The 27,036-nt window shown below is 38.1% G+C and overlaps 1 protein-coding gene across 1 annotated transcript in view; it reads right to left on the bottom strand.

Moving 5' to 3' along the window:
• Positions 1-27,036, bottom strand: part of GPC5 (glypican 5) — a 771,517-nt gene that overhangs the window by 301,586 nt on the left and 442,895 nt on the right. Inside the window, 1 exon segment of the mRNA XM_050903280.1 lies at positions 24,473-24,635. Coding sequence (XP_050759237.1) covers positions 24,473-24,635 — 163 coding nt within the window.

The following is a 27,036-nucleotide window of genomic DNA, read 5'->3' as shown; positions in this document are numbered from 1 at the left end:
AATACAATGAAAAGACTCATGGGTCGGGACAAGGACAGGGAGGGATCACTCACCACTTATGGTCACAGGCAAAACAGACTCGATTTGGGGGAAAAATAAACCAATTTAATTTGTTAACAACCAAATCAGAGTAGGATGATGAGAAATAGAACCATATCTTAGAAACACGCCTTCCCCCCACCCCTCCCTTCTTCCCGGGATCAGCTTTGCTCCCTGTACCTCTACCTCCTCCCCCCCAGCAGCGCAGGGGGGCGGGAATGGGGGTTGCGGTCAGTTCATCACACGCTGTCTCTGCCGCTCGTTACTCCTCGGGGTGGTGGAGGACTCCTCACACTCTTCCCCTGCTCCAGCGTGGGGTCCCTCTCACAGGGGTCAGCCGTCCATGAGTTTCTCCCACTCAAGTCCTTCCCACAGGCTGCAGTCCACCACAAACTGCTCCAGCCCTCCACGAACTGCTCCAGCATGGGCTTTCCCACAGAGTCACGGCCTTCTCTGGGCCCAGCCACCTGCTCCGGCATGGGGTCCTCCACGGGCTGCAGGGGAATCTCTGCTCCAGCGCACCTCCTCCCTCTCCTTCTTCACTGACCTCAATGTCTACATGGTTGTTTCTGTCACATCCCGCTCCTCTTCTTCCATCTTCTTCTTCCTCTCCTTCTCTTTCTACTGTAGCTCTTCTTCTTCCTCCATCTTCCCCCACCCTTTTTACTCTCTCCCTCAGCAGACTTTCCCCTTCTTAAATATGCTATCCCAGAGGCGCTACCACAGTTGCTGATGGGCTCGGCCTTGGCCAGAGGCGGGTCCGACTTGGAGCCGGGGAAGCTTCTAGCAGCTTCTCACAGGAGCCACCCCTGTAGTCCCTCCCCCACTACACAAACCCAACACAGTCACAAATCCAAAACATAACACCATACCAGCTACTATGAAAAAAATTAATTCTATCCCAGGCAAAACCAGTACAACAGGTAACTTTTTTTATTCTGGTCAGGGAAGAGAGGTGTTAGAGGGAAATAGGCAGCTCTAGTTTGATCCCTCAGTGGCATAGGTCTTACTGATGTCCTTAGCCAAGCCGGGTAAAGGTCATCAGAAGCACAGCTTCTTGCACTTCAGATGTACGATGTAATTCTTTGAGCTTAGTTTGTAGCAAATGAAAAATTCCAGTGCACACATAATTCTTCCACGAGGAGAGAAGGGGAAAACAAATATGATGCAACAGACTATTAGTCATGTTGCTTAAGGTAACTAGTGACCCTGTGGTGATAACCGTGATACAGAAACCTTTGTAGAAGATAAAATCATAGCAAATTCTCCTTTCAATAATCAGCTAGTAGAACAGAATTATCTTTTATCTATTTTTAGCATCAGTTTCCTCTTCTATAAGTTCTTCAGACACCGTGCATTCCTAGATGATCAAAACTAATCCACTTAATTTTTACAGTACCAAAAAGGCAATTCTTGTTTTCAGTCTTTGACTACCTTCCCTTACAAAATACATTCCTGTTCAGTGTGGGTCTATTTCACTTTTAAAAAAACAAGGCATTGTCTTATTTTTATTATAAGGCTTCATACCAATTATTTCTGTGTGTTTAACTAAGCTATATAAAGCAAAAAGAAGGGCGTATGTAGTTAGTTAGTGTATGCTATTGTATATATGCTGCAAAAACACTACTATAAATAGGACATAAATTTCAATGTAAAGAATAAAATAATTCCAATAAATACAGTTATTCAATTAAATCTTTAAGAGTTTATGTATTTATATTTTTATTGGGCCTTACAATTAAAGAATCAAAACCTGGTAGTCGGAATTAATTTAGTGGAGAAATCAATATTTGATATTAAATGTGCTAAAAAAATTCATTTGATTGCTTTTTATACAAATAAGTGTACTCAGATCAAACAAGCTAACTATGTTCATTCTCCATACTGTATGGCTCACAGCTAAATACTAATGAAAGAAAAATACAAGAACTGGTCATTTTTACCAAAACAGAGTCAGGCCTCTGACTGCTTTTTCACTCTTCATTGTCTCAGAAAAGTACGAGAAAAAGGAGCATCAATCCATTTGCTGTTTCTTCGGTTCTTGAACTCTTGGCAGAAACCTGTTATTTTGTTTATACAGATTAAGAGAAGGAAGAGAGCAGATGTGTGTGTTCTATAGTCACTGAATTCATCAATATGATCAATATAACTTAACTTTTTAAACCAATATTTACTGAAGCTGGAGATGGTCTCTTTTGTTTAGGGATGAGGCTTCTTGCCCACATGAATGCATGGTAATATCACAGTATGTAATATCTCCTTCCTCCTTTCCTGCACTTACTCTCACTCATTGTAAAAGAAAGCTTGGGAATGGGAATAAATATAGTAAGGGGTATGATGAGGACTACATTCCTCTATGATCCCAAAGTCTGAAATCTGTTGAAAAGATTAGGGTAGGTAAAGTTGTGTCAGCTGTCTCAATTTATCACAGTTTCTGGATATTTGCTGCCCTTGTAAAGGCAGAGCTCCGTGAGTCATGGGATTACATGAAAATGTCCTTTAATGCATTTTTAGCATTGCTTATAGTTGTGGAGAAAATTTGGAAAATTTAACAGCTTAAAACAATAAAAGTGGAATAAAAAGAAACAAAATGCATTAAAATACTCAGGAGGAAATTCAAACTTATTAGAAATTCGATTTTTGAGCAGTTAATTTTTGCAATGTATATTCAGTGAAACCTTGTTAAAGCAGCATGAGGGACTCCTTGTTCAAAACATGACAGCAGTGAGATTATGTTCAAAGCAAAGGAGAGCTAGTAGCTGGCTTCAGATAGAGTGAAACTGAAATGTTCTGTGCTAAGAACAGTCAAAGAAGGCAGTAGGAAAGCAACGGATATGGTGAGAAAAAATACTGCTCATACACTCCAGAAAAAGAACCAAGGGATAGAGTACTTTTAAGACAGACGTGCTGAATTATGAACAAAACAAACAAATCTGCTATTTACTTCTTACTATACTCAGGAAAACAATGAGACATGTACTTCCACTACTCAAAAAAAATCAGTTGATTTCAGTATCCATTTATATTCCTTATGAAAATGAACTAACACAAACCTGAAGACTCACTAAACACTTAGGTCACAGTGAGAAATGAAGCACAGATAGTATAATGAAAATTGACATGTCAAAGATTGCAAGACAAATTTTCCAGTTTTCCATGGTAAGAAAAAAAAAAAAAGATTCACATTACAAGCAAGAATAGACAACTGGAGAAAACTTTTTTTCATATTTTAATATGAGAATAGCCATTCTCAAGACTGAGGATCACATGACCTACTAATTCGTAAATCTGATAGTATACTAAATATACTATTCAATCACCTCATTGATATTTACAATTTTTAATCTTGCTTTAGTTAATTCCTGGATTACAAAGACTGGATACAATCTAAGTACATGTTAATAGGATATCTTTCAATGAAAAGAAAAATTCCAAAGAAAAATACATTCTTGGTGAAAAATGAACCCTTTGTAAACCAATAGTCCAAAAAAATGAGAAAGACCACAGTCTGAAAAACAGTATGCTTCCCTACATAATGCCATGAGATATTGCCACACACAACCAGAATAAAATATGCTATATGCCCCTTTCTCTTTGTAGGATTCTTATATTGATGTGTTGAAAAACTCTTCTTCAGAGAGCGTAATATGCTGATACTTCAGTAGGCGTCCTGTACATAAATTACTGGTTTAGTTGTAAAACGTCTCACTGTTGTGGCTATTGTGAATTAAAAGGTTGAAAAAAAGAATGTGCAGAAAAACTATTCATTTCTATTACTCCTTGCCTCTGGGAACTGTGCTTAGATTGATGTAATTTTTTGTTTAAAAACAGACCACTTGGAAGTGAAAGAGGTTGCAATGATAATCTGCTTCCTATTTCCCACATCTATATCACTTTTCATGAGGTAATAGGTATACATTGGCATAAGAAACAAAAAAGGCTTGAAAAATAAGGCAATTTTTTTTCTTTTCTTAATTTTAGCCACCTTAACCTCACCACTTGGGTCTTCAGATGTTCTACTTTCAGTCTCAATTTTGACTTCTTTTTTTTCCCAGTGATCTTTAAAAATTATCAAAATCAAAATATGTGAGAGGAAACACTCCCACTCAAACTGCAAAATGAACTAAAAGTACATGCATGTTCTCTTGCTTTCTGCTTTGTATCTCTGTTATAATTTACTAAAATATTAGGGTGTATTGGGTTTGCGTGGCAAGGTTTTGGTAGCAGGAGGGCTACAGGGGTGGCTTCTGTGAGAAGCTGCTAGAAGCTTCCCCTATGTCCAACAGAGCCAATGCCAGACAGCTCCAAGATGGACCCGCCGCTGGCCAAGGCCGAGCCCATCAGCAACAGTGGTAGCGCGTCTGGGATAACAGATTTAAGAAGAGGAAAAAGTTACTGCACAGCAGCAACTGCACCTGGAGAGAGGAGTGAGAAGATGTGAGAGAAACAACTCTGCAGACACCAAAGCAAGTGAATAAGGAGGGGGAGGAGGTGCTCCAGGCGCCGGAGCAGAGATTCCCCTGCAGCCCGTGGTGAAGATCATGGTGAGGCAGGCTGTCCCCCTGCAGCCCATGGAGGTCCATGGTGGAGCAGATATCCACCTGCAGCCTGTGGAGGACCCCACGCTGGAGGAGGTGGATGCCCAAAGGAGACTGTGACCCCATGGGAAACCTGCGCTGGAGCAGGCTCCTGGCAGGACCTGTGGACCCTGTGAAGAGAGGAGCCCACACCGGAGCAGGTTTGCTGGCAGGACTTGTGACCCAGTGGGGGACCCATGCTGGAGCAGTCTGTTCCTGAAGGACTGCACCCCATGGAAAGGCCTCATATTGCAGAAGTTCGTGGAGGACTGTCTCCCATGGGAGGGACCCCACACTGGAGCAGGGGAAAAGTATGAGGAGGAAGAAGCAGCAGAGACAATGTGTGAACTGACCACAATCCCCATTCCCTGTCCCCCTGCACCACTCGGGGGGAGGAGGTAGAGAAATCAGGAGTGAAGTTGAGCCCAGGAAGAAGGGAGGGGTGAGGGGAAGGTATTTTTAAGATTTGGTTTTATTTCTTATTTTCCTACTCTGATTTGATTGGCAATAAATTAAATTAATTTCCCCAAGTCGAGTCTGTTTTGCCCGTGATGGTAATTGGTGAGTGATCTCTCCCTGTCCTTATCTTGACCCACAAGCTTTTTGTCATATTTTTCTCCCCCTGTCCAGCTGAGGAGGGGGAGTGATAGAGCAGCTTGCTGGGCACCTGGCATCCAGCCAAGGTCAACCCGCTACATAGTGAAATGTAGATAATTTCGTTAAAAGGAATATTCAGGAGTGGTCCATCAAAGTGTTTAATTTTAATTACTTTCAACATTTTCTCACAATATTTACTAGTGCTGTTTTCCAAAATAAGAAAAGACTGAGAAATGGGCACAGCTGTGACTAAATGCTTCATCACAAATGATTTTGAATCCATTATACTTTTTTATAGATAAGCATAAAGATGAAACCAATGCAGTAAAAGCAGAAATAAGCAGTTTATCATTGCAAAATTGATCTGTACAGTGACATAATATTCACTGGCCATATCGCTTGCCCTACCTATGAGTCATCAAAAAATTCTCTATTGCATACTAAATGCCTCAGCCACACAGTAGTCTGACTCACAGGTACCTAATATTTGGTGCTTCTGAATAATACATGGGTCACTGAACACCAGTAAACATGGAACCCATGGGCTATGGTAGAAATTATTAGGTGTTTGCTAGTATCAAAATTAGTTTTTTGGGGTTCTGTTTTATTTCCAAATATACCTTTATTCACAGACATTTTACTGTATAGAGTAGAATAAATCCTATTTTCCAGATAAAATTGTTGTAGTTACTGGTAAGAAGACCCTACATTTTAAACAGGTGGGCTACACGATTTATTTACTTTACCTTCTTTGCCAAAATGCAAAGAAGTTTTGTGCATCAAAAAATTCTGCTGGTACATTTAAGCCGTAATTTTGCCTTTTAATTATATAAATATAACTTAACCATGTAAGTGTATTTTATAGCCTTAGCTTTAGGGTTATGCTTAGTATTCACAAAACGAAAAGATGCAAAGATGAGATGCTATGGAGAAGTAATGAAAAAAAAGTTACCATGATAGTAAGCAAAACAAAAAGTTTCAATGTGTAATTACTATATAACATTTTTATGGTGAGTCTAGTAAGAAGGCTCAGGTTCACTCCATAGGACTGCCATCATGTAAGACCATTTGCTATTATTAGACCAATTTCATAAGTGTACTCAAGTCATTTGACTGTTCCAGCAAAAACATTTGCTATAAGAATATTTAATCAAAATTATAATAGGCAGATAATAAGTGAATTGTAGTTGTGTCTTATAGTAATCAACTGTTCAATATTCTGCCACTTGATTAAATATCCTTTCTGGTTCCTCCCTGCATACTCCTTCACTAATTTGAAAGAAAGGACAGAGTGATTGGCTAGTGTTTCATGAAGATAGCTAAGAAGGCATAAATTTCAGTGCTGTAAAAAGCATGCCCAGTTTCCCCACCACCTGGCAGTGCTCAATGTGCCTTTCAAAACCATGACACAGAGACCAGGCTTTTATTCCACATGGTAACTTCTGAATTCTGATGATAAATTCTGTTATTGCAGCTAAAGAGATGAAAGGTATTTCTAACAGTGGAGCTACTAAGCACACTGAACAGGCTGAATAGATGTGCTGGATGTGGAAACACTTATCATCACTTTTGACTAGTGGAGGAAGGGAAGGTAGCGGACACGGGGTTTTTTGGATTTTAGCAAAGCTAAAATACTGTCTCTCACAGTGTCCTTGTGGATAAAATGTCCAGCATACAGCTAGATATGCACACAGCGTGATGGGTGAACAATGAGCTGAAGAGTCGGGCTCAAAGAGTTGTAGTAAATGGGGTAACACCTGGCTGGTGGCCAGTCACTAGTGGTGTTCCGCAGGGCTCAATTTTAGGGCCAGTTCTCTTCAGTGTTTTTATCAATGACCTGGACACAGGAATTGAGTGCACGCTAATTAAGTTTGCTGATGATGCTAAATTAGGAGAAGCCATTGATTTCCTTGAGGGTAGAGAGGCCTTACAGAGAGGTCTTAATAGAATGAAGTGCTGGGCAATCACCAACTGTGTGAAATTTAACAAGGACAAATGCCAGATTCTGCACCTGGGATGGTGTATTCCCGGATGCATGTATAGGTTCAGGAGCAAGAGGCTGGAGTGCAGCCCTGAAGAAAGGGATCTGGGAATTTTGGTTGATGGTAAGCTCAATATGACTCCACAATGTGCCCTGGTGGTCAAAAGGGCCAGCCATATCCTGGGATGCATTGAGCGCAGCATAGCTAACTGGTCTAAAGAAGTGGTTGTCCCACTGTACTCAGCATTGGTGCAGCCTCACCTCAAGTACTGTGTGCAGTTGTGGGCTCCAGAATATAAGAAGGATATAAATATATTAGGATGTGTCCAAAGGAGGGCAACAAAGATAGTGAAAGGACTAGAGGGCATGACTTCTGAGGAGCAGCTGAGGATATGAGGATACTAGGTTTGTTCAGCTGTCGTGGTTTAACACCAGTCAGCAACTCAGCACCACGCAGCCGTTTCCCCCTCCCCCCTCCCAGTGGGATGGGGAGGAGGAAAGGAAAAAAAAGTAAAACTCGTGGGTTGAGATAAGAAGAGTTTAATAACTAAAGTAAAATATAATACTAACAATAGTAATAATGAAATATAATAATAATAATAATAGTAATGAAAAGGAATATAACAAAAAAAATGGGGGGGGGGGGGAACAGTGATGCACAATGCAATTGCTCACCACCTGCTGACCGATGCCAGAGCCGCAATCCGCACCTCCTGGCCAGCTCCCCCCTGTTTATATACTGGGCATGACATTCATGGTATGGAATATCCCTTCGGCTAGTTCAGGTCAGCTGTCCTGGCTATGCTCCCTCCCAGCGTCTTGCACACCTGCTTGCTGGCAGAGCATGGGAACTGAAAAGTCCTTGGCTTAAGATAAGCGCTACTTAGCAACAACTAAAACATCAGAGTGTTATCAACATCATTCTCACACTAAATCCAAAACACAGCACTGTACCGTCTACTAAGAAGAGAGTTAACTCTGTCCCAGCCGAAACCAGGACATCAGCTTAGAGAAGAGGAGACTGAGGGGTGACATCATTGCTGTCTATAACTTCCTCATGAGGGGGAGCCGAGAGGGAGGTGTTAATCTCTTGTCTCTGGTGTCCAGCAACAGGACGCAAGGGAATAGCTTAAAACTGCATCAGCGGAGATTCAGATTGGATATTAGGAAAAAGCTCTTCACTGAGAGGGTGTTCAAGCACTGGAACAAGTTCCCCAGGAAAATGGTCATGGCCTCAAGACTGTTGGTCTTCAAGAAGCATTTGGACAGCGCTCTTAGATATATGGTTTAACTTTTAGGTTGCCCTGTGTGGAGTCAGGTGTTGGACTCAATGATCCTCATGGGTCTCTTGCAACTCAGGATATTCTATGATTCTACGACTGACTGAAAAACCCTTTCTCTTTCCTCCAGCCCCACACAAAGTTAAGTTGGGCCTGCTTCTAATCAGGCAGAATTATCATAAACTCTAAACGTTAGCTGATAAACCTGCTTGACCTCAAGACAGTAAGTCTGTATGTAATAACTGAAAAAAAATTTTTTTCACCAATAGTACATGGCATAGAATTTGCATTGTACATCGCTTGTGATTGATAATTTTTTTTCCACATTTCGTAGCAGAAAACCCTGCGCAGCTTAAATTTCAAGAATACATTCTGGTCGTCCATTTAGTGGCACTCACATTTGACAGCGGATTGCAGTGTCCTACTGGAAAGCATACATGCACACATACTTTGAATATATTTGCTTGCTTTCTTATGTAGGCACCACCCTATCTCTGAGGACAAACAATTAATTAATAGAAGCTTGTTCAAAGGAAGTGCTTTTAAAGTGCTTCCTCCTATTGTATTTCTTTATAGATTATCAGTTTAAGCTTTTTTGACCATCAGTGGGGCTCCACAGTAACCTTCCCCCCTCTTCTCCCCTGTCACCATCAAGTAGCATAGCTGTCAAGAGGTAAAATGTTCAAATTCTTCCTAAAATAAAATAAAATAAAGCTTCTTTTTAGATAGACCTTTTGGGGAAGTATTTTTTGGCTGCCCTGTTTCTTTATTGCCTGGGGAAAAGCTTAGTTTCTAAAGCTAGTGATGGACTGCTCACTACAAGCATTTTTTTAAAGAAAAAGAAAAAGAAAAAAAAAAACCATGACACTGCAGTAGATAGATGATATCAAACCTCTCTGCGATTAACTGGATGTAGAAGAAAATGAAATAGTAACCTAAGGAGACTATTTTTTTTTAAGTGATTTATACAGTATATTAAACAGTAGGGAAATCCTTTCTAGAAAAACCCTTTGGAGAAGGAACATGTACTCATATCGATGTTTGTTACAGTGTTGTAGCACATAAATATTCAAGCTGACAAACACTGTGCTAGGATTTCAGTTAATGAAATTATGCCATAAAATAACTATTTCCTTTAATTCCCAATATCTAGATGCTTTTATTTCTTTTTTGTAAAAATCAAAAATATTGCAGAATCTCATTCTTTTACCAAATTAAGACCCCACACTTTTAGGAAGATCACAGTAATACTTGCTGAGGAGCAATCAATCAGATGCTGTACCTGATAATATTCATATCCTTCTCCTCTGCCATCAGTCTTTGCTGTTTGTCAGCGAGTGCTACAGTGGCATCTTCTGGCATACAGAAGAATTAATTGCCTTCTTGCTGTGAAAGAACATTGCTATTAAAAGAGCAAGTTAAGAAACAAGCTTAAAGAACTGAAGTAGAAAGCACCTGCTGTTCTTCAATTATTCTGTTTAGACCAATCGAAACAGTAATGAATGATGAGAAATTAAAATCTAGTTCTTTGGTAAGTGGCCATTTGGGCATGAGAGTTTATGTGTGAGGCAACTGCTTCTAGGCTTATTAGTATCCTAAATAACGATTTATAATTGTATCAGTTGACATAAGATGACAAATGGTAGTTAATTAGAAAAAGGAGGAGCAATAAAAAAGAAGGAAAAAGGCAATAGATAGGACTGACTAGAAAGAAAAAAAATCTGATTATTCTCTTTTTGAATCCATCTCTAAACACTTTCTTTTACGTTTTATGACTTACATTTCATAGAAATTGCTGCACAGTAAAATAAATTAATGTTTATGGATTTAGGGATAATGAGAGTTGTTAATGAACTGAATATTATATTTGATATTTTACTAGAAAACTACAACTTCATAAAAATGTCACTGAGTTCACAGATTTTATCATAATCTCTTTAATTAAATATTATGTTTTCTTTTTTTATGATATATGCTATGACATTGTACATCACACATCTTGCTCAGTGCGTTCAAAGAAGTCAATCTTGAGAAGCAGAAGCAGCAACTTCCTCAGTCCACTGACAAGAGCCTTAAAGTGTGATCACTGGCAGCTCAGTCCTGGGCCATTGTCGCTCAGCACAGGTCATGCGAAGGTACCATTTATTTCTAGCATCTATCGAATTTTTCCCTTTCCTGTGGAAGTTGTTAACAAAGGTATCAATCATGGGACCATTTTTCGCAATGTGAAGCTACTGGGATTTTGGTAGTTGGTGACTGTCTCAAAAGAACTAGTCCTGAATCTATCAAAAATACTTGGTATAGGAACAGGAGCAGCTAAAGTCCTGACTGTACATAAGCAGATCTACAAGCAAAATGTTCTCTCTGATTTTTACTTTTAAATATCTGGTCCACTTAAAAGTAAATTAAAATAAGAATTCATGAAGCAATACACTTGTTAACTTACTGCAGAGAGAATTGTAAAAAAGCTAACAGTTTTTGCCATCTGACAGGCCAAACCTTCCAAATTTTGCCCTTTCTGCAGTGTGAGTACAGCAGTAGACTCACAGTTGAGCCCACAGGGCTGTCCGAGCGCTGGCTCATGACCAGGCCTGGATTAAACAGCAAGTGATTAAGCTGAACTGAGTACTTCCTCAACCTGTCCGCTTGGCCCCACTTCCAAAAGTGATTCCCTCTTGATAAGGACAGAGGAGTCCCCTGCGGTACCTGACACACCAGTGCCCAGTGTGCTATTGCGCTGGGTTTATGTGGCCAGGTGCTGGCAGTGGGGGGCTGCAGGGGCAGCCTCTGTGAGGAGAGACCAGGACTGCCTCATGCTGGACACAGTTAGTTCCAGTCGGATCCAGTGGACCCACCACAGGATGCGGCTGAGCCCATCAGTCAAGATGGTGGTGTCTCGGGGAAAATGTATTTAAGAAAGGGCAAAATGCTGCCTGGTAGTGTGAGGAGTGGGGCGGGGGGGAAGTGAGAGAAACAACACTGTGAACACCAAGGTGAGAGAAGGAAAGGGAGGAGGTGCTTCAGGCACCGGAGCAGAAACTCCTCTGCAGCCCATGGAGAGGACCACAATGGAGCATGTTGTCCTGCTGCAGCCCATGCAGAGCACCACACTGGACCTGATAACCGCTCTGCAGCCTGTGGAGGACTCCATGCTGGAGCAGGTGGATGTGCCCTGAAGGAAGCTGCAGCCTGTGGAGAGGAGCCCGTGCTGGAGCAGTCTTATCCTGAAGGACTGCAGCCCATGGAGAGGACCCACACCAGAGTAGGGAAGAAAATGTGAGGAGGAATGAGCAGCGGAGAGGAGCTGTTATGAACTGACTGCAACTCCCATTCCCTGTCACCCCTGCACCACTCGGTGGCAGGAGGAGGTAAAGGAGCTGGGAATGAAGCAGTGAAGTTGAGTGAAAAAAGGTGGGTGACGGGGGAAGTTGTTTGTTTCTTACCACCCTACTCTATTTTAGTTGGCAACAAATTAAATTAGTTTTCCCCAAGTTGAGTCTTTTTTGCTCATGATAGTAATTGGTAAGTGATCTGTTTTTATCTTGACACATGAATTTTTCATCTTATCATATTTTTTATCATTTCTTGAGGAGGGGGAGTGAGAGAGCAGCTGGGTGGGTATCTGGCAACCAGCCAAATCAACCCACCACATCTATATTAACATAGAGCAGAAGCACATTCAGTTTGCCTTAAAGTGTTAGTCTCTAAACAGTCATGACGGAGGTCCAGCGTCACGTGTGGTTTAACTATACTGGCTAGAGGAGATACAGCTCCAGATGGGCAAGGTGGGCAGCAGAGGCCACCTTCTCAGCTAAATCAATTTGCAAACAATAGTCAGTGCTCTTAGTTTGCCTATATTTAAGGTGTGTCTAAGTGTTTTATGTGTCGAAGTCTTGGAACTACCCGAGACTAGCACATTGTAAACTGGAAACCTATTCAAGTTCCTTATGATCTTCATTTAAATATATGAGCATGCATGTTTAATTATTGAATGTAAAATCCCTGATATGCACTTTTAACTAGCCAACATTTAACAAACAATAAATGTTTTATTAAATCTCAAGTACTTCTGCAAGTCACAATGCATGATCAATATTTTTGTCTATAACTAGCTTTTGCTGAACAATTTGATTAGGAAACCTTCACCTTAATTAATAGTTCTTTCTTTTTTTTGCTAATGACTGAATTTATCTAAGTAAGGTATCAACACAATATGTACTAAGTGATTATTTTGCAGCTATTTAAGTTATATGTAGCTTCTCCCTTTAAGAACAACTGTCATATTCTGATTTTGTTTCCTGGTATTTCAGAAATAGTATTTTTTAACAGCCAGCTGTCTCCACTCTGTCTAACAACTGACATATTTTCCAAATGTCACTGTTGCAATCCATAAGATTCTCTTAAGGGTGTTATACTTTCTATATCACTATCACCTGTGTAAGCGTCCCAAACTGTGTTTCCCACATCCTAAAGCTGGTCACAGGATCCATGCTTTGGCCTTGGAGATGGAGTCTTACACACATCAGCATTTCTATTTAAGCCTATAAACGTTGAAAAAAAATGAAAAATGGTGAAACAGACACAATAAAGCTAGTGATCAAGGATATTTCTGCCTATTTCTCATACATCTTTCTCTATTCAGACTTATTCTTATTCAGACATCTCAATCAGACTTTTTCCTCAAAAAATTCCTTTCTTTGGGACTAGTTTCTTATTCTTAGATATTTTATTTCAATCTACCACTGTTGTCAAGGCTACATTTTTGCTTCTCCAGGTTGGGTCTCAGAGACATTTTGGCCCTGAACTAAAATGGCATTGATTGACTTATGTCCATAATGCTTAGGGTATTATTGATAATAAAATAAGAACAAGGGGTCCATGCCCTTCCCAGAAACCTGGCACACCTTTCTTTATGATCTGTCCATGATCACAACGTTCATAACAAGCCCAAATCATATGTCTGAATGAGAAATGTACCAGCTACTCAGAGGGCCCTTAATTTAACTTTGCGCTATAAAAGCAGCTACCTGGGGATGACTGCATGCAACATATACTTGAGAAAGGAAGCCAAATGGGAGAAAAGATCCATGTTTCAGAGACCTAATGGATTTGATATAAAAAATTCTAGCGACTATATGGTGCCACAAAGGATACCTTTGATGAAGTCTGTGTCTATTGAGCTGTGGCATAACCCTCTGTTTCTGCAACTGGGTAAATCACAATGAAGCAGATTTTCCCTTCCTTAAGCACATCTACTGGCCTTGAGCAGAATCTGCTTAATGGGGCTCCAAGTAAGAAAAATGAGTCATGTTTAGCATGTCTAATCTCACCGCTACTGGCCAACATCTGGCAGAGAGTTGTTCTAGTTAGCCAGCCTTTGAAAACACAAAGAGTGGAATTTATCTCCAGATTCACTTATCTAAATGTAGGTATCTACAATACAAGGTTTAATGTGAGCTAGCTCCTGCTGTAGTCACTGGAAACACAGTTCATACCGTCAAAAGAAACTAGTGAGCACATACTGAAACAGACTCCTGAAATGATCTGCTAAAATGACAGCATGTCTAGGCAACTGAGTCCCACCCTACAATCAGGTGCCTGATCTAGAGGGGAATCCTTCCAAGACGATCAGGGCACAAAGAATACTTTTTCCCTTGCACTGTCTTTTCCATACATTTCTTCCTAGAAAGTAAAAACTGGTACTTGTGCCTATCAGCAGACTAATTCTAGAAAAGAGGCATCACATTTGTAGGCCAGATTGGAATTATACAGAAGTCTAACCACTTCCCTTTAAAAGAACAGAAGAAAAAGGAAACTCAGTTGCTGCCTTGCGGATACATTGCTTCAGAGAATACAGGTCATAACTGACTATTTTAGAATAGATTCACCCTTCTTTGGGAAACTTTTGCTGATTTTTTGGTTTTTTTTATATTCACACACGTTTTGCAGATTTTAAGAACTAGGTCTTGAATAGTCACATCTCCTATATAGATTATTTCTAGAAAAAAAAAAAATAGTGCTAAGTTTCTGTAACAAACAGAAATTAATTGATTCTCTTTTATTTAAAAGTTAAAAAATGGTCTGAACATGAATTACCGAAAAGCAGATTATTCAAGGCATTGGAGTTATAATCATTAATAGGGGAAGACGCAAATATGAAATTAATCTAATTTAAGTCTCAGCACAGGTTGCAAAGGGAACTCTCAGGAGATCACACACTTTGATTTTTTTAAAGAATATAATAAAGACTGGAGACACATCACAAGAAGAGGAACTACCTTTGATTATAAACTACCTTTGAGTATACAGAAGTGTGACATTTGTCATGGTTACAATCTGTTTAAAAAATAGATTGAAAGATAAAGGTCTGATGTGATTCACAACCTTGAAAAAGAAGCAGATTCTTTCATAAGCAGATTAAAAAAGTGTTTTACAGTTCCTTTTCAGTTCAGTGAAATAATTCCTTTTTAATATAATGGTCATGAAAGTTTTGGTTTGTTGTAGTTTTAACATTTATTTTTCAGTGTTCCAAATCTAAAAGGAGAAACAGATAAAACAGATACAAGACAGTTTGATAACCAAACACATCATGGGATTCACAGCCATTCCACATCCTTTTGCATCAGTAACCATTTTCTCCATCATAGATGATGGAAAAAAGGAATGATTTCTTCTCCTAGCAAACGAGGCTTTTCAGACAACATGAATTCCATTTTACAGGTGTTATTGGCTGTATTTGCAAGTAGCCCCTCTATGTTGTAACAAATCATTAGTGATCTTGACAATAAGACCATAAAGTCCATTGAAAAATATTTAAGCCTTACATAAAAATAAGCAGAATGAAATCAAAACCAGAGCGAAAGCAAGAGAACCTAACTTAGGGAAGGACTTGTCTAACTAACTTTAGATATCTATACTTGAGCTACTGAAGCTTGAGTCCTTTTACAATCAGTTGACAGAAATAAGGATTGTATTGCACAATTTCTCATCTTAACAGAGGTGCTTAATATAGGCCTAATGAATTGTGCCCTCACGTGTTTATTTAATTCCAGTGATACTGGAAATATTTATTTGTTTACAGTGACTATAAAAGAAGTCTAAATTTCTTAGTTCAAGCACAGATGTTTACATCATAAATAGCTAACATGAAGAAAAATCTTGTCCTTGTATCTATTGTTATTAAAGTAAGATTACATTCTGAGGAAAATAAAGAAATGAACAGTAGTGTATAGCTATTTTTCAACATTCATGTTTAGATTTTGGATGGTGAAAAGGTAGAGTTTTTACTGTAACATTAAAGTAGCTAATTTGATCATTTCAGGGAATTGTTATTAGAATATGATAATCCTTTCAAACTGCATAGAGGTTAGCTTTTTATTTTCGTTCTCTCAAAGTAATGAGAACAGTCAATTTCTACCAAAAAAACCTTTTACATTTTCTTTGAGGCTTTATGTCAGTAGAGTAGAAATACACTGGAAGAATAAAAGAATCATCAAAACTGGATAATAAAAGCTGTCATCACAGACAGTATGAGAAATGTGACATCAACAGTGGGACGCTGCTCTTTTTTTTATTCCCCCTCCCCCCAAATAAAATTCTATTAAAATATGGAATAAAAATACAGCGCAGGCCAAAATTCCAAAGCAAATATTTAGATCTTTGCTAATTTTGTCTCCAAACCCAGCCCCTCCAAAACATGAACAAGAATTTAAAGATCAATTCACTTGTGACAGACTTGAAAAGCAAAATTCAAAATTGTGAGTTAAAGAAAGATCTCTTAAAGATAATAAAATCACACATGAGGCCAACTGGAGATGAAAAAGACTCTTCGGAAGGTCTCTTTTTCACAAATACCTTGATTTCGGATGCTTATTTAAAGCAAAACCTCATAGCTTTTTGAGGATTAGACATCAGCACTTAGAGAAAGGGATTGATTTAAACACAATTGCTTGAAAGGAACATATTTTTGTGGGAAAACTCATGCTCATTTTTATTTTGTATAAAGGAAAACAATATAAATTCTCATCCACTGAATTCATGGAAGGATTTGATAGAACAGTAAAGGTGGTTCAAACACAGTGATGGCAAGAGTTATAAAAAAAATCTTGTCTTCAGATCCTCAATACATTATTATAATGCACATTTCAAACAACACATTAAAATAATAAAAAATATTGATTGAATTATAATGAATAATAATAAATTATTAGAAATATGATTATAATATTAGACATTGGTTCAATGAAATAATACATGCAGTAAAAGGCCCATTTTCTGGTAACTTCAGAATTAGTGGTATTATTACAAGGTAATTCCTTTTAAAATATAATTAGAACTTTGTAACTCCTACTAAAGTCATTATGTGGTCTCTCTGGAAAATATGAGCTCCTATGAAGTTGGTGAAATGATGCCTACTGACTTCAGAAAGAACTTGATCAGAACTCATTTAAAATGTAACATATATTAGCCTTATTATTTTCCAGTTAGCCAGGCTTTGCATAAACAGGCAGTGTATTTTGACTTGTTTTTGCATATGTCAGATACACATGCAAAAATAAATAGTACATAACTTACTTAATGTAGAGTAGATAAGGAATTTTAATGTTTTTTATGAAAAAAATGCATAAAGGTGCACTTCTTTTGAGAGTTGGACACAATATCTTCTTTTCCTTTGATGAAATTTTCAAAGTTCTTATCTGTTAATGGGATGAAATATAAACCTTTTAAAAGTTGTTTTAGGAAAACAGAGACCTAAATTCAGGTCAGACACTAGTGAAGTGGTTATTTTGTTTTCCCCCAAAGCTGAATGGCTTTAACCACAGGTCTAGAGAATTAGCCTGATTATTATCTCCCTCTAGTTTTTCCTGCTCTATCCAAATAACTAGAGAGTCTTTGGACCAGAGAGAGACAGACTTATGATAGGTAAAGATAAGAGGCAACGTACTTGGGCATAATCTGCTGCTTTTTGAAGGACTGACCTTAACCAATTTTCGACTGGCTCATTTGAGGGGATTGGATTAGCAAATCACACAACTTTGATGATACCACATAAAGCATCGATAACGTTCTCATAGGCTAATATTAATTGGGAGGCTAGGGATATCTCACCCTTCCTTCTCACAGGAAGACTGTCATAATCTGAGCTCTTCTCTCTCTTTCCCTTGTCTTTTGGGGAACTGAAAACCTTTTGAAGAGAAAGATTTATTGTAATCAGTACATTCCCATGGAAAATTTACATTTCAATAAATCAGTATTTTCTTTCAGCAAGAAGATACATATTGTCAACACGTATGAAGTTCAAAGATTTTTCTGTATGCATGATCAAGTGTTGGCATAGAAATGCATAATGATATAAATTATTGAAGCATAAACAAAGCCACAGTGATACACAAGTTCCGATGATTTCCACCAAAAAAAAAAAAACAATCACTTGTGGACTCCTCTGCATAGACCTTCACCAGCCTATGAAGTTTGCACAGGTAAAGTTGCTGGATGTACAATGATATGAAGCAGTGAGAGAAAAAAAAAAGCAATTCCATTTGAAATGCCATGTAAAAACTGACAAAAGTTACAAGACAACTTCTTTGTATCTTATTTTGCAAAAAGGTGTGACCTGTATATTCGTGTTACGCATTGGAAAAAATAAACTATGACATTTCAATTTTTAGTTGTTTCTTATTTAAGGAGTACCAACTCTCTTTCTTGAACACAATCTTTTGTCAGGAGTCAACATTTGTACTTCCTGAGTGATGAATTTAACCTGAGTAATGGATTAAAGCTGTACTGTCAGGTTGGATCATTAATTCAAAAACAAATAAGGGGAAGGGTTACATAAAATTTGGTGAGGAAATTCACACAGAGGCAGAAATAAAGTCAGCTAATATAAAATTTTGTACTTTTCAACAGTGCATTGCCTGGTATTAACATGTTACACTCCACATGAAGATTGTTATGACAGAGCCTACCACAAACACAAACAAAGAAGCACAATTACTCTTCAAAGGTTTTATGTTATCAAAATGCATTTAACGAGTGTACTCACTGGTCTAAAACACAGCACATCAGAGCAGTGTAATTATTACAAATTGCCTGCATTAATAACATGAGGTTATATTTTGATGGGAATTATCTTACAATAATACCACTAATTCTGAAGTTACCAGAAAATTGGAGCCTTTTACTGCATGTATTCTTTCATTGAACCAATGTATAAATATTCACACTCACAGTTACCAGTAAAGAAAAAAACTTTCCAGCAAAGTACCAATGTATATTGCTTTCTCATTCATTCTTTTATATTTCCTGAGGAAAAGGAATAAGATAATAGATATTATAGCTATTTATCTGGATAAAGAATGGCCTAAATGCTTTCTTATTTCCACAGCAGTAGAAGGAAAGCAGCCAGTGCTACTCTTACAAAAGTGTTAGAGTACACTGTTAAACAAATTCCAACTTACTACTTCTCAGTTTTTAGCAACTTTCAAAAAAAAACCTCCTGCTTAGTGGTTTATGCCTCCTGAACTTGAGCACAGAGGATATACTCCGGTATGTCCTTTTCTGATCTCGATTCTCCTGTGAAAGTTACAGCTCTTCAGGAGCTCCTTTTTGGAATAATCAGAGAAATACAGAATATGGTATGCATGGTCAAGGTACGATGCAGGTTGTGTATTATCTGAACTACCTTTAGACTGATTGGCAATACATAGGAATAAAGTTGGCATCCTGGAGGAGATAGTCACTTCATGTGGTAATGGAGTAATAAAAGGGTAATTTGTCAGCCTGGAGAATACTGGGGATCCAATTAACAGGGCAGGAAGGAAAGCTCACTCCTTCCATGCATTCACTCACTTCCTTCTAACTTTTCATTTTCATGAGCAGGGGCATCCTTCAAGCTGTTTCCTTGGATAGAGAGGGGAAAAAACCCAAATTCTTCTGATAGGTCTTTCAGATACATAGCCACTTTTGAGCTGTTTGAACCAACAAGTTACATACTGAATGAAGAAGTAATACACTATTCACTTGTTTCACCTAATTTTAGGCCAAAAAGCACGGAAGCAATTACAGAGGACCAGAAAGCCATTTATTGATACAGTCCTTGCTCAAGCAGACCCAACAGTGAGTAATACGTCAAGTCTCCCACTGTGGACTATAAAACTAATTCTGAATGGTACTCCTATGAAACGGGGGGGGGTAAAAACACCTTCTGTGTGAAAGCATGTTTTTGCCTGGAATTAGTGCAGGTCACAGTGGGTGCTACAGTGGGGCAAGGCACTCTCTTCTTGCATTTCAAAATGGAGTGGATTGTTCTGTAAGATCCCTCATTTCCTGCTCCTCCTCTACAAGCATCTTTCAGACATGTTCTCTCAAAGACAAATCACCAACTATAGACAGAATTATGAGATGGGGAATACACATAGTCTGTTTCTGGAGAATTTTGTAAGGTTAAAAAAGGTCTGCATTCTATTCCATTAAAATACGTCAAGCACTATCATTAAATGTCAGTTCTTCTAGCTAAACAAGAAATGGTTAATCATACCCATTCCACAAAACACAATATAAAATCTGAGTATAAAAGCAAGTGTTAAAAGTTAGTGCAATATTTAGACCAAGTTTGGGGTTCACAGCAAGAACTTTTATTTTTAAAATTCATTTTTAATAGAATTGAGACATTGTGAACTGAGTGAACATATAAACAGTGAAGTCATGTAGCCCTTCCAAAGACACCTGAATAACAACACTTCACATTAACAATGGAGGATTAGGAAGAATATTGTTTTGTGTAAACAAAATAAAACCTGAAATCTTACTCAGGCATAAGGGATCTCTTCCTTTACTGAGGTAACACAGAATGCAGATGAGAGTTTAAAACAATATAACAGATGGCAAACATCATAACAGAGATTTTATTGCCAGCTTTAAGTAGTTTTGATCACAGAAGATGCCATCAGAATCAGATTTAAAAAAAAAAGAAAAAAGCAACTATTCTGAAGTGGGTGAAGGAGCAGAAAGAGGAGAAAGGATGTTTGAGACTTGAGAATGCAGTATAACATCAGGTAAGAGACACAGACTGGTTTATTTGAATCATAGTACCTTCTTTTTATATGGAGATCACAACAAAAAGCTTTTTCCAAGTTATTTTACCCGTTTTGTATAGTCTGAAAAAGAAAATAATAATCTACAGATTAAGTAGTCCTGGAAATGAAACATTTTGGAGACATTTTCCTCAGACAGGATGAATATCAGGTGAGATAAAAATCAAACAAGTGAGAGACAAGGTTTGCCTGTATATACCTTAAACACAAAGACACCCTTTATATTTCTACATATATGAGCCCTGAACTAGGAGATCTCTGGCTGTAGTAAAGAAACACCTCTGTTGCATGTTAAAATGAGAAAAGAAAGACAAAGCAGTGGTAGAGCACTTTTCAGAAAATTAGTGGTCTTGCTAAAAGTCTTATGAGAATTTTGATAGATGGCATTGAGTACCTCAGAGGAGTGATGTCAGGATTAGCCCTTCCTCACAGAGCTGTTTGAAAACAGATTCAAATCAATATATAGGTGATAAGTATTTGTTGTTATTACCTCTTGCATTCTGCAGGGGTTTTTGAGGCGGTAATTCATTGTGATGCATGAAATAGTCCTGTGGGAGCTCCTGGGTTAGAGTAGAATAAAACTAGCAAATGAAGTGTCAAGACTTTATACTACTGTTTATTTTAAACATTTAAAGTACACTATCCTTTCTAGTACCATTCCTTCAAATAACTGCACCAATTTGCTATATTTTAAAAGTACTTATGAAGAGCGAAGCAGTCAGCACAATTCTAGGGCTTTGAAACATTGAATGTAATGTAAGGATTGACTGTTTGATACGAAAACCAGAATTTTTCAGAATACGACATATTTTAAGCACTAGTGTAATGCTAGGGCTATCACTTCTGGGTCTTAAATACCAAATCTCTTCATTGGCCTTCCAAAGCCTGAAGCCTGTCACCACACATTTGTCAGTCTCCAACACTAAGTGAAAACAATTCTTACATCTGTAGCACTGAGTATAGAAATAAGTCATCTTTGACTTCAGAGGCTATGTGTTCACATAAAATTGCTAGAGGTTTGTCTTGGCAGAAACGTATCTCCTCCCTTCCCCTCTGTTCCTTCCAGGTCCAAGGATCATACACATGTTCAGAAGGCAATGACACAGTGTCAAAAAAAAGGTGGATGTGTCTTTACACTTTATTTTTCTACTGCAGCTGAGGTCTGTTTTTCAGTTTAAAAATGTGGTCATGTTACACTGATAAACTAGTGTTTTATAATGCATAGAAGCAGCATGTAACAGTGGAAAACCTGAAGAATGATCTGTTATATACCAGAAGAAACAAAGTAATATTGTACAGATGTATAGCAATTCTTGAGCTTCACTTCTGAATAAGATTACAAGTGTTTGCAGATCAGAAGCTTATGAAGGGTTGGATTTGAACAAATCTAACTTTTGGATCTTGCTCACACTGCAAGTGTGGGTTTTTTTCTTTTTTATATCAGTTTATTTAGGACTACGAATATAAGTTTCTATATAACAAATCAAGTTTGGTTGGTCTTCCATGACATATATGATAAAATACAAACCATATCTAAATACAGAAGAGTACTCAGACATTTCCGGCTATTTGTATGCAACTAAAAAAAAAATTGGGATGCACAAAAAAGCACTAGAACTAACAAGCTAACATTAAGGATCAAACATACTGTAGTCAGCCTCTAGGCTTAGCTGAAATTCAGTCATGCTTTTCAAAGCAGTAAGCAATATCACCAGAGTAAATCTAGCTTTCCAGTTTAAAACCAAGGGGTTCAGGATTCGACTTAGCTTGAAATTGATACCAGTCACCTGAAGCTAAGATAATTCTGCCAGCTTAAATCCTGATGATGTTTATCTTTTACTTTTTAATTCTAGTTCCTCATGTAAAATCATAAATCTTGAGAAGACAATTTTGTTTGCTTACTAAAATATATTTATTTTACTTTTTTCACTTTCAATTTCACTTTTAATTCCCAAAATCTTACTCATATATCACAATGATGCAAAAGAATTGTTCAAGCTCTTGTTTCATTTATCTTAAATATACTCTTAAGTGATTTCTGAAGAAAAATATTTTCTTGACCTATATTGTAACAAAATTGTTACTAAATGGAATGTTTTAACAGTCTTACTGGACAGAAGGTCCACATCAGTAAGCATGTGTGATAGCCCAGAACAAAGTAGTGTTGTCTAGGACTCCTTCTGGTATACATTCAAGACACCTTTTAAGGCGCATTCCAAATAATAAATGCATGTCAGCATAAATCCATAAAATCACAACAGCTCATCAAAGGTACTAGTAACTCAAAATATATGCACAAGTCACAATATTGAACAGTATGGACTCGTATTTTTCTCCTATAACATCTTAGAAAAGGTTCAAATGAAACAGAATTACATGCAAACTTCAGTATGCCTAACAGTTTATAATTCTAGAGATTTATAATACATGTAGTATAAAGAGAATATGAAGGCTAATTATATTTTTGACATTTTTGAAAAGATTACACAAAGTATATCAATATGAAGAAAATTCTAATGCAATAGAAGAGGATGAAAGAAAATGTACTATTCTTGCAATTCTTTTGTCATTTAATACTTTCTTAATAGCCCTAGTCATATTCTAAGACCGTTTTACTGTCTTTTGATAGCATAGAGTGTCATTATCAAATAGATATAATATATCCAGTATTCCAAAGTACATCTGTTTTTAAATATTTGATCTCTAACTTCTTTTTTCAAAGTTAAATCTTCAAAGGCACTCTCAGGAAGTAAGTGTCCAAACCTCTTTGCAGATCTCTTAAAATCCCATCTAGAGAAGCTGTAGCAGAACTTGAAAAAGTATAGACTAGGTATCAGTGCAACAGCATCTTAGGCTGATTCCAAGCTGACCTGCTAAGGCATGCCCCAGAATGCTCAGTCTCATTTCTCCAGTTGTTCAGATCAGAATTGGGCAAGCATATGCTACAGTTGCTCTATGGCCACATTTCCAAATTGCCTTTTCACTGTCAAGAAGGACCTGGGGTTCTCACCTAAGCTTGGAAACATGGAGTGCACTCAAATTCAGTAAATATAGGTAAATTCAGGGATTGACATCAACCTTGACTTCTTATCTATTGCTATTGAATTTTGCAGTGCAAAATGCAGAATAAGGCAAAAAAATGTAAAATGCAGGAAAAAAAATGCAAAATGCAGAAATGCAATTTTGATGATACCAGGCATCTATTCCCATCATCTCTGCCTATATTTCTACACTGGGAAGAGAAATAAGAGTTGTAGAATAATGTCCTGATTCAGAGAAGTAGTTAAATTATTTGGGCTTCAATCCAATTGCTCATGCTTGCAGTTCCATACCACTGAAGTGCACAAACAAATGATTTTTTGAAGAAAATTGTTACAAATGTGTTTCAGAAAAGGAAAAAAAAAAAAACAAACACACAAAACGCAAAACAGTAAGAAAAGTAGAAAGACGTGTAAGAAGTAATAATGGCAATGATGCTGAGTGCTACAGTACATTGGTTCCAATAGTTCTCTATGAAATTCAGCTACCACAACTAAACCTTATATTTTGCCATAGTTCCATGAAAAATTAGAACAATTTCTCTGCTTAACTGCCAAACCTTTTATGTTAAAGTAGTAACTCACAGGGACATGTCATTGTAACACCTTTTATTTGACTAAAATACTGTGTTGAGGTCAGTCTACATTATGCCAAATATGTGTTAACGTGTGTTACGATGAAACTGATACTCATATTCATACCATGCTCATAGAAATCCTATAATTGCAGTCCTATTCCTGTAAATCTTGGAACATTATACAGACAACTTTTCCACACCTTTTCCAAGATAATTCAGTGGTATGTATTAGTGGAAAATATGCCAATTCACTATTTAAATGCATGAAGGAAACAGAATCATGGACTTACAGTCTGTAATTTTCAGGACTCTTTTGATTTCTCCACTTCCTGATCCTCTGCAACCATCTTCATCATCACAGTCTCCACTGATTTGTTCATCTACACCTCCACCACTGCCTGTTTGTCGGAGATCCCATTTATCGTATTTAGGAAATGATTTGCCCTGCAACAGCTGAAGACAAGATATGGTATGCAAGTTAGCAGTACAGATGGAGAAATTCAGTGAGGACCTGAAATTTCATATATGTCTCTCTAGTAATTATCTGATTTAAAAAGAAAACTCCAAGATCCACAGAATGAGAATTCTGATTTCCCACACACACCCCCCCCACACCCCTGACTTACAGCCAGATCTAAAAGAGTGGCATCTGGAGATGTATACTTCATTTTTAATTAAAAAAAATATATAAAATGTCTGTGTCTTTATTGCTAGATAAAAAAAAAAAGATCAGGCACCAATTCCTGGCCCAGAGGCCAAGTGGAATGGATAGGGACATAAAATCATAGAATAGTTTGGGTTGGAAGGGAACTTTAAAGGTCATCTAGTCCAACCCGCCCTGCAGTGAGCAGGGACATCTTCAACTACATCAGGTTGCTCAGAGCCCCGTCCAACCTGACTTTGAATGTTTCCAGGGATGGGGCATCTACCACCTCCCTGGGCAACCTGTTCCAGTGCCTCACCACCCTCATTGTAAAAAACTTCTTCTTTATATCTAGTCTTAATCATCTACCCTCTTTCAGTTTAAAACCATTACCCCTTGTCCTATCGCAACAGGCCCTACTAAAAAGTCTCTCTCCATCTTTCTTATAAGCCCCCTTTAAGTACTGAAAGGCTGCAATAAGGTCTCTCCAGAGCCTTCTCTTCTCCAGGCTGAACAACCTCAACTCTCTCAGCCTTTCTTCATAGGAGAGGTGTTCCAGCACTCTGATCATTTTTCATGGCCCTGCTCTGGACCTGCTCCAACAGGTCTGTCTTTCCTGTGCTGAGGACTCCAGAGCTGGACGCAGCACTCCAGGTGGGGTCTTACCAGAGCAGAGTAAAGGGGCAGAATCACCTCCCTCGACCTGCTGGCCACACTTCTTTTGATGCAGCCCAGGATATGTTCGGCTTTCTGGGCTGTGAGTGCACATTACCGACTCATGTCCTCATTCCTTCAGGCTAATCCCCTTTAGAGCAGACAGACAGCGTCCATGCTACATAGCAACTGGCCCTGGATCTTTTCAAGACACATATGGTGTCCACATGGCCTTAAGATACAATTATTATTTTGTGTGAATTTTTCAGTTTGAAATACCTGGAATAGTATGAGAGCTGTGCTGCAGCTCTGTATTGGTGAATCCAAAACATACTTGTTGTGTGCTCTGGGTGTGTCATATGGGCATCTGGTAGAAGCTGAAGGAAAAAGATGTGTTGGGACAATATGAAATGCCTGACCAGGGAGCAGCAGACCAAGCTAGTACAGTTGGAACCAGTGCTAGCCTGGAGAGAACTATTTCCCAAATCACATCCAGGCATTGTTTTGGGAGAACTAGTAAGGGTGACCTAAAACAAACCAAAGGGGTAGCTGATACCGGGCTAAGCAGTATAGGTGATTTGGGTCCAGTACACAACCTTGTTCTCTGGCTCCTTTTTATTTATCACTATAGACGTGGCCAATGATGCCAACGTGGTCTACAAGACAACAGGTAGAGATCTCAAAGTTTAACTCATTTCTTCATTCTGTTGAGCAGAGCTGAGCAATCACCTGAATAATTTTCATCTTTCTCATTTACCAAATGTACAAATGCTGTTACACAACTTTTTAAATACTGAGTGGTAAGACTGTTATACATACATACACAATGTGCCCTCTGCCCCACCCAGATTCAGTTCAGTTTACATATCAGATACATATAAACTTCATAATCTCTAGAGAAAGAAGTTCTTACAAATTTTAAGAATTCTTATAACTTTATCTAGTCCAAAATATCAGCTGGTGCAGGCTCATGCATTACACTTGCTTCAATCTAGCAAGACTTCTTTACCCTGGCCAAAACTTCGCTGGCTCAGATTCTTTAATTTAATAATCAGATGATTTTTCTCTGAAAGTAGCTACTAATTAGTCTGAAACACACTCAGTGGTTTTATACCTTCAAAAATGTGGTTCCTTTGTTGTTCAAGCAAGATACTGGGTTCATATTTTTGGACAATATACTCAGTTTATTTACAGAGTATGGAGTCACTTCCCAGACTACTTGATCTGTTAAGTGCTGTACAGTGCCCAGCAAAAATATTTTAATCACTGCTACAAAGACATCACTCAGATAAATCTCAGTAGCTTCATAAAAGCCACTTGCAACATTGTATAACAACAGAAGAATGCCATTCACCACTGAATCCGCAGAACCAATTTATGCAGCACTTCTAATTAAAAAGTTTTATTAGACAGGTATATGTTACCTGAAAGACAAACTACCTAGCTAAGAGAAAAAAAGTTCCTTTGTATAGCTGCCCTACTCCCTGCTCATTGTGTAATCCATGCCATACTTCTGCCATCATAGTATTTATGGAAAAAAACCATAGCCAGTTTAAT

Source organism: Gymnogyps californianus, chromosome 1, assembly GCF_018139145.2.
Source record: "Gymnogyps californianus isolate 813 chromosome 1, ASM1813914v2, whole genome shotgun sequence".
Classification (NCBI taxonomy): Eukaryota; Metazoa; Chordata; class Aves; order Accipitriformes; family Cathartidae; genus Gymnogyps; species Gymnogyps californianus.
This window is presented reverse-complemented; position numbering and strand designations above follow the sequence as displayed.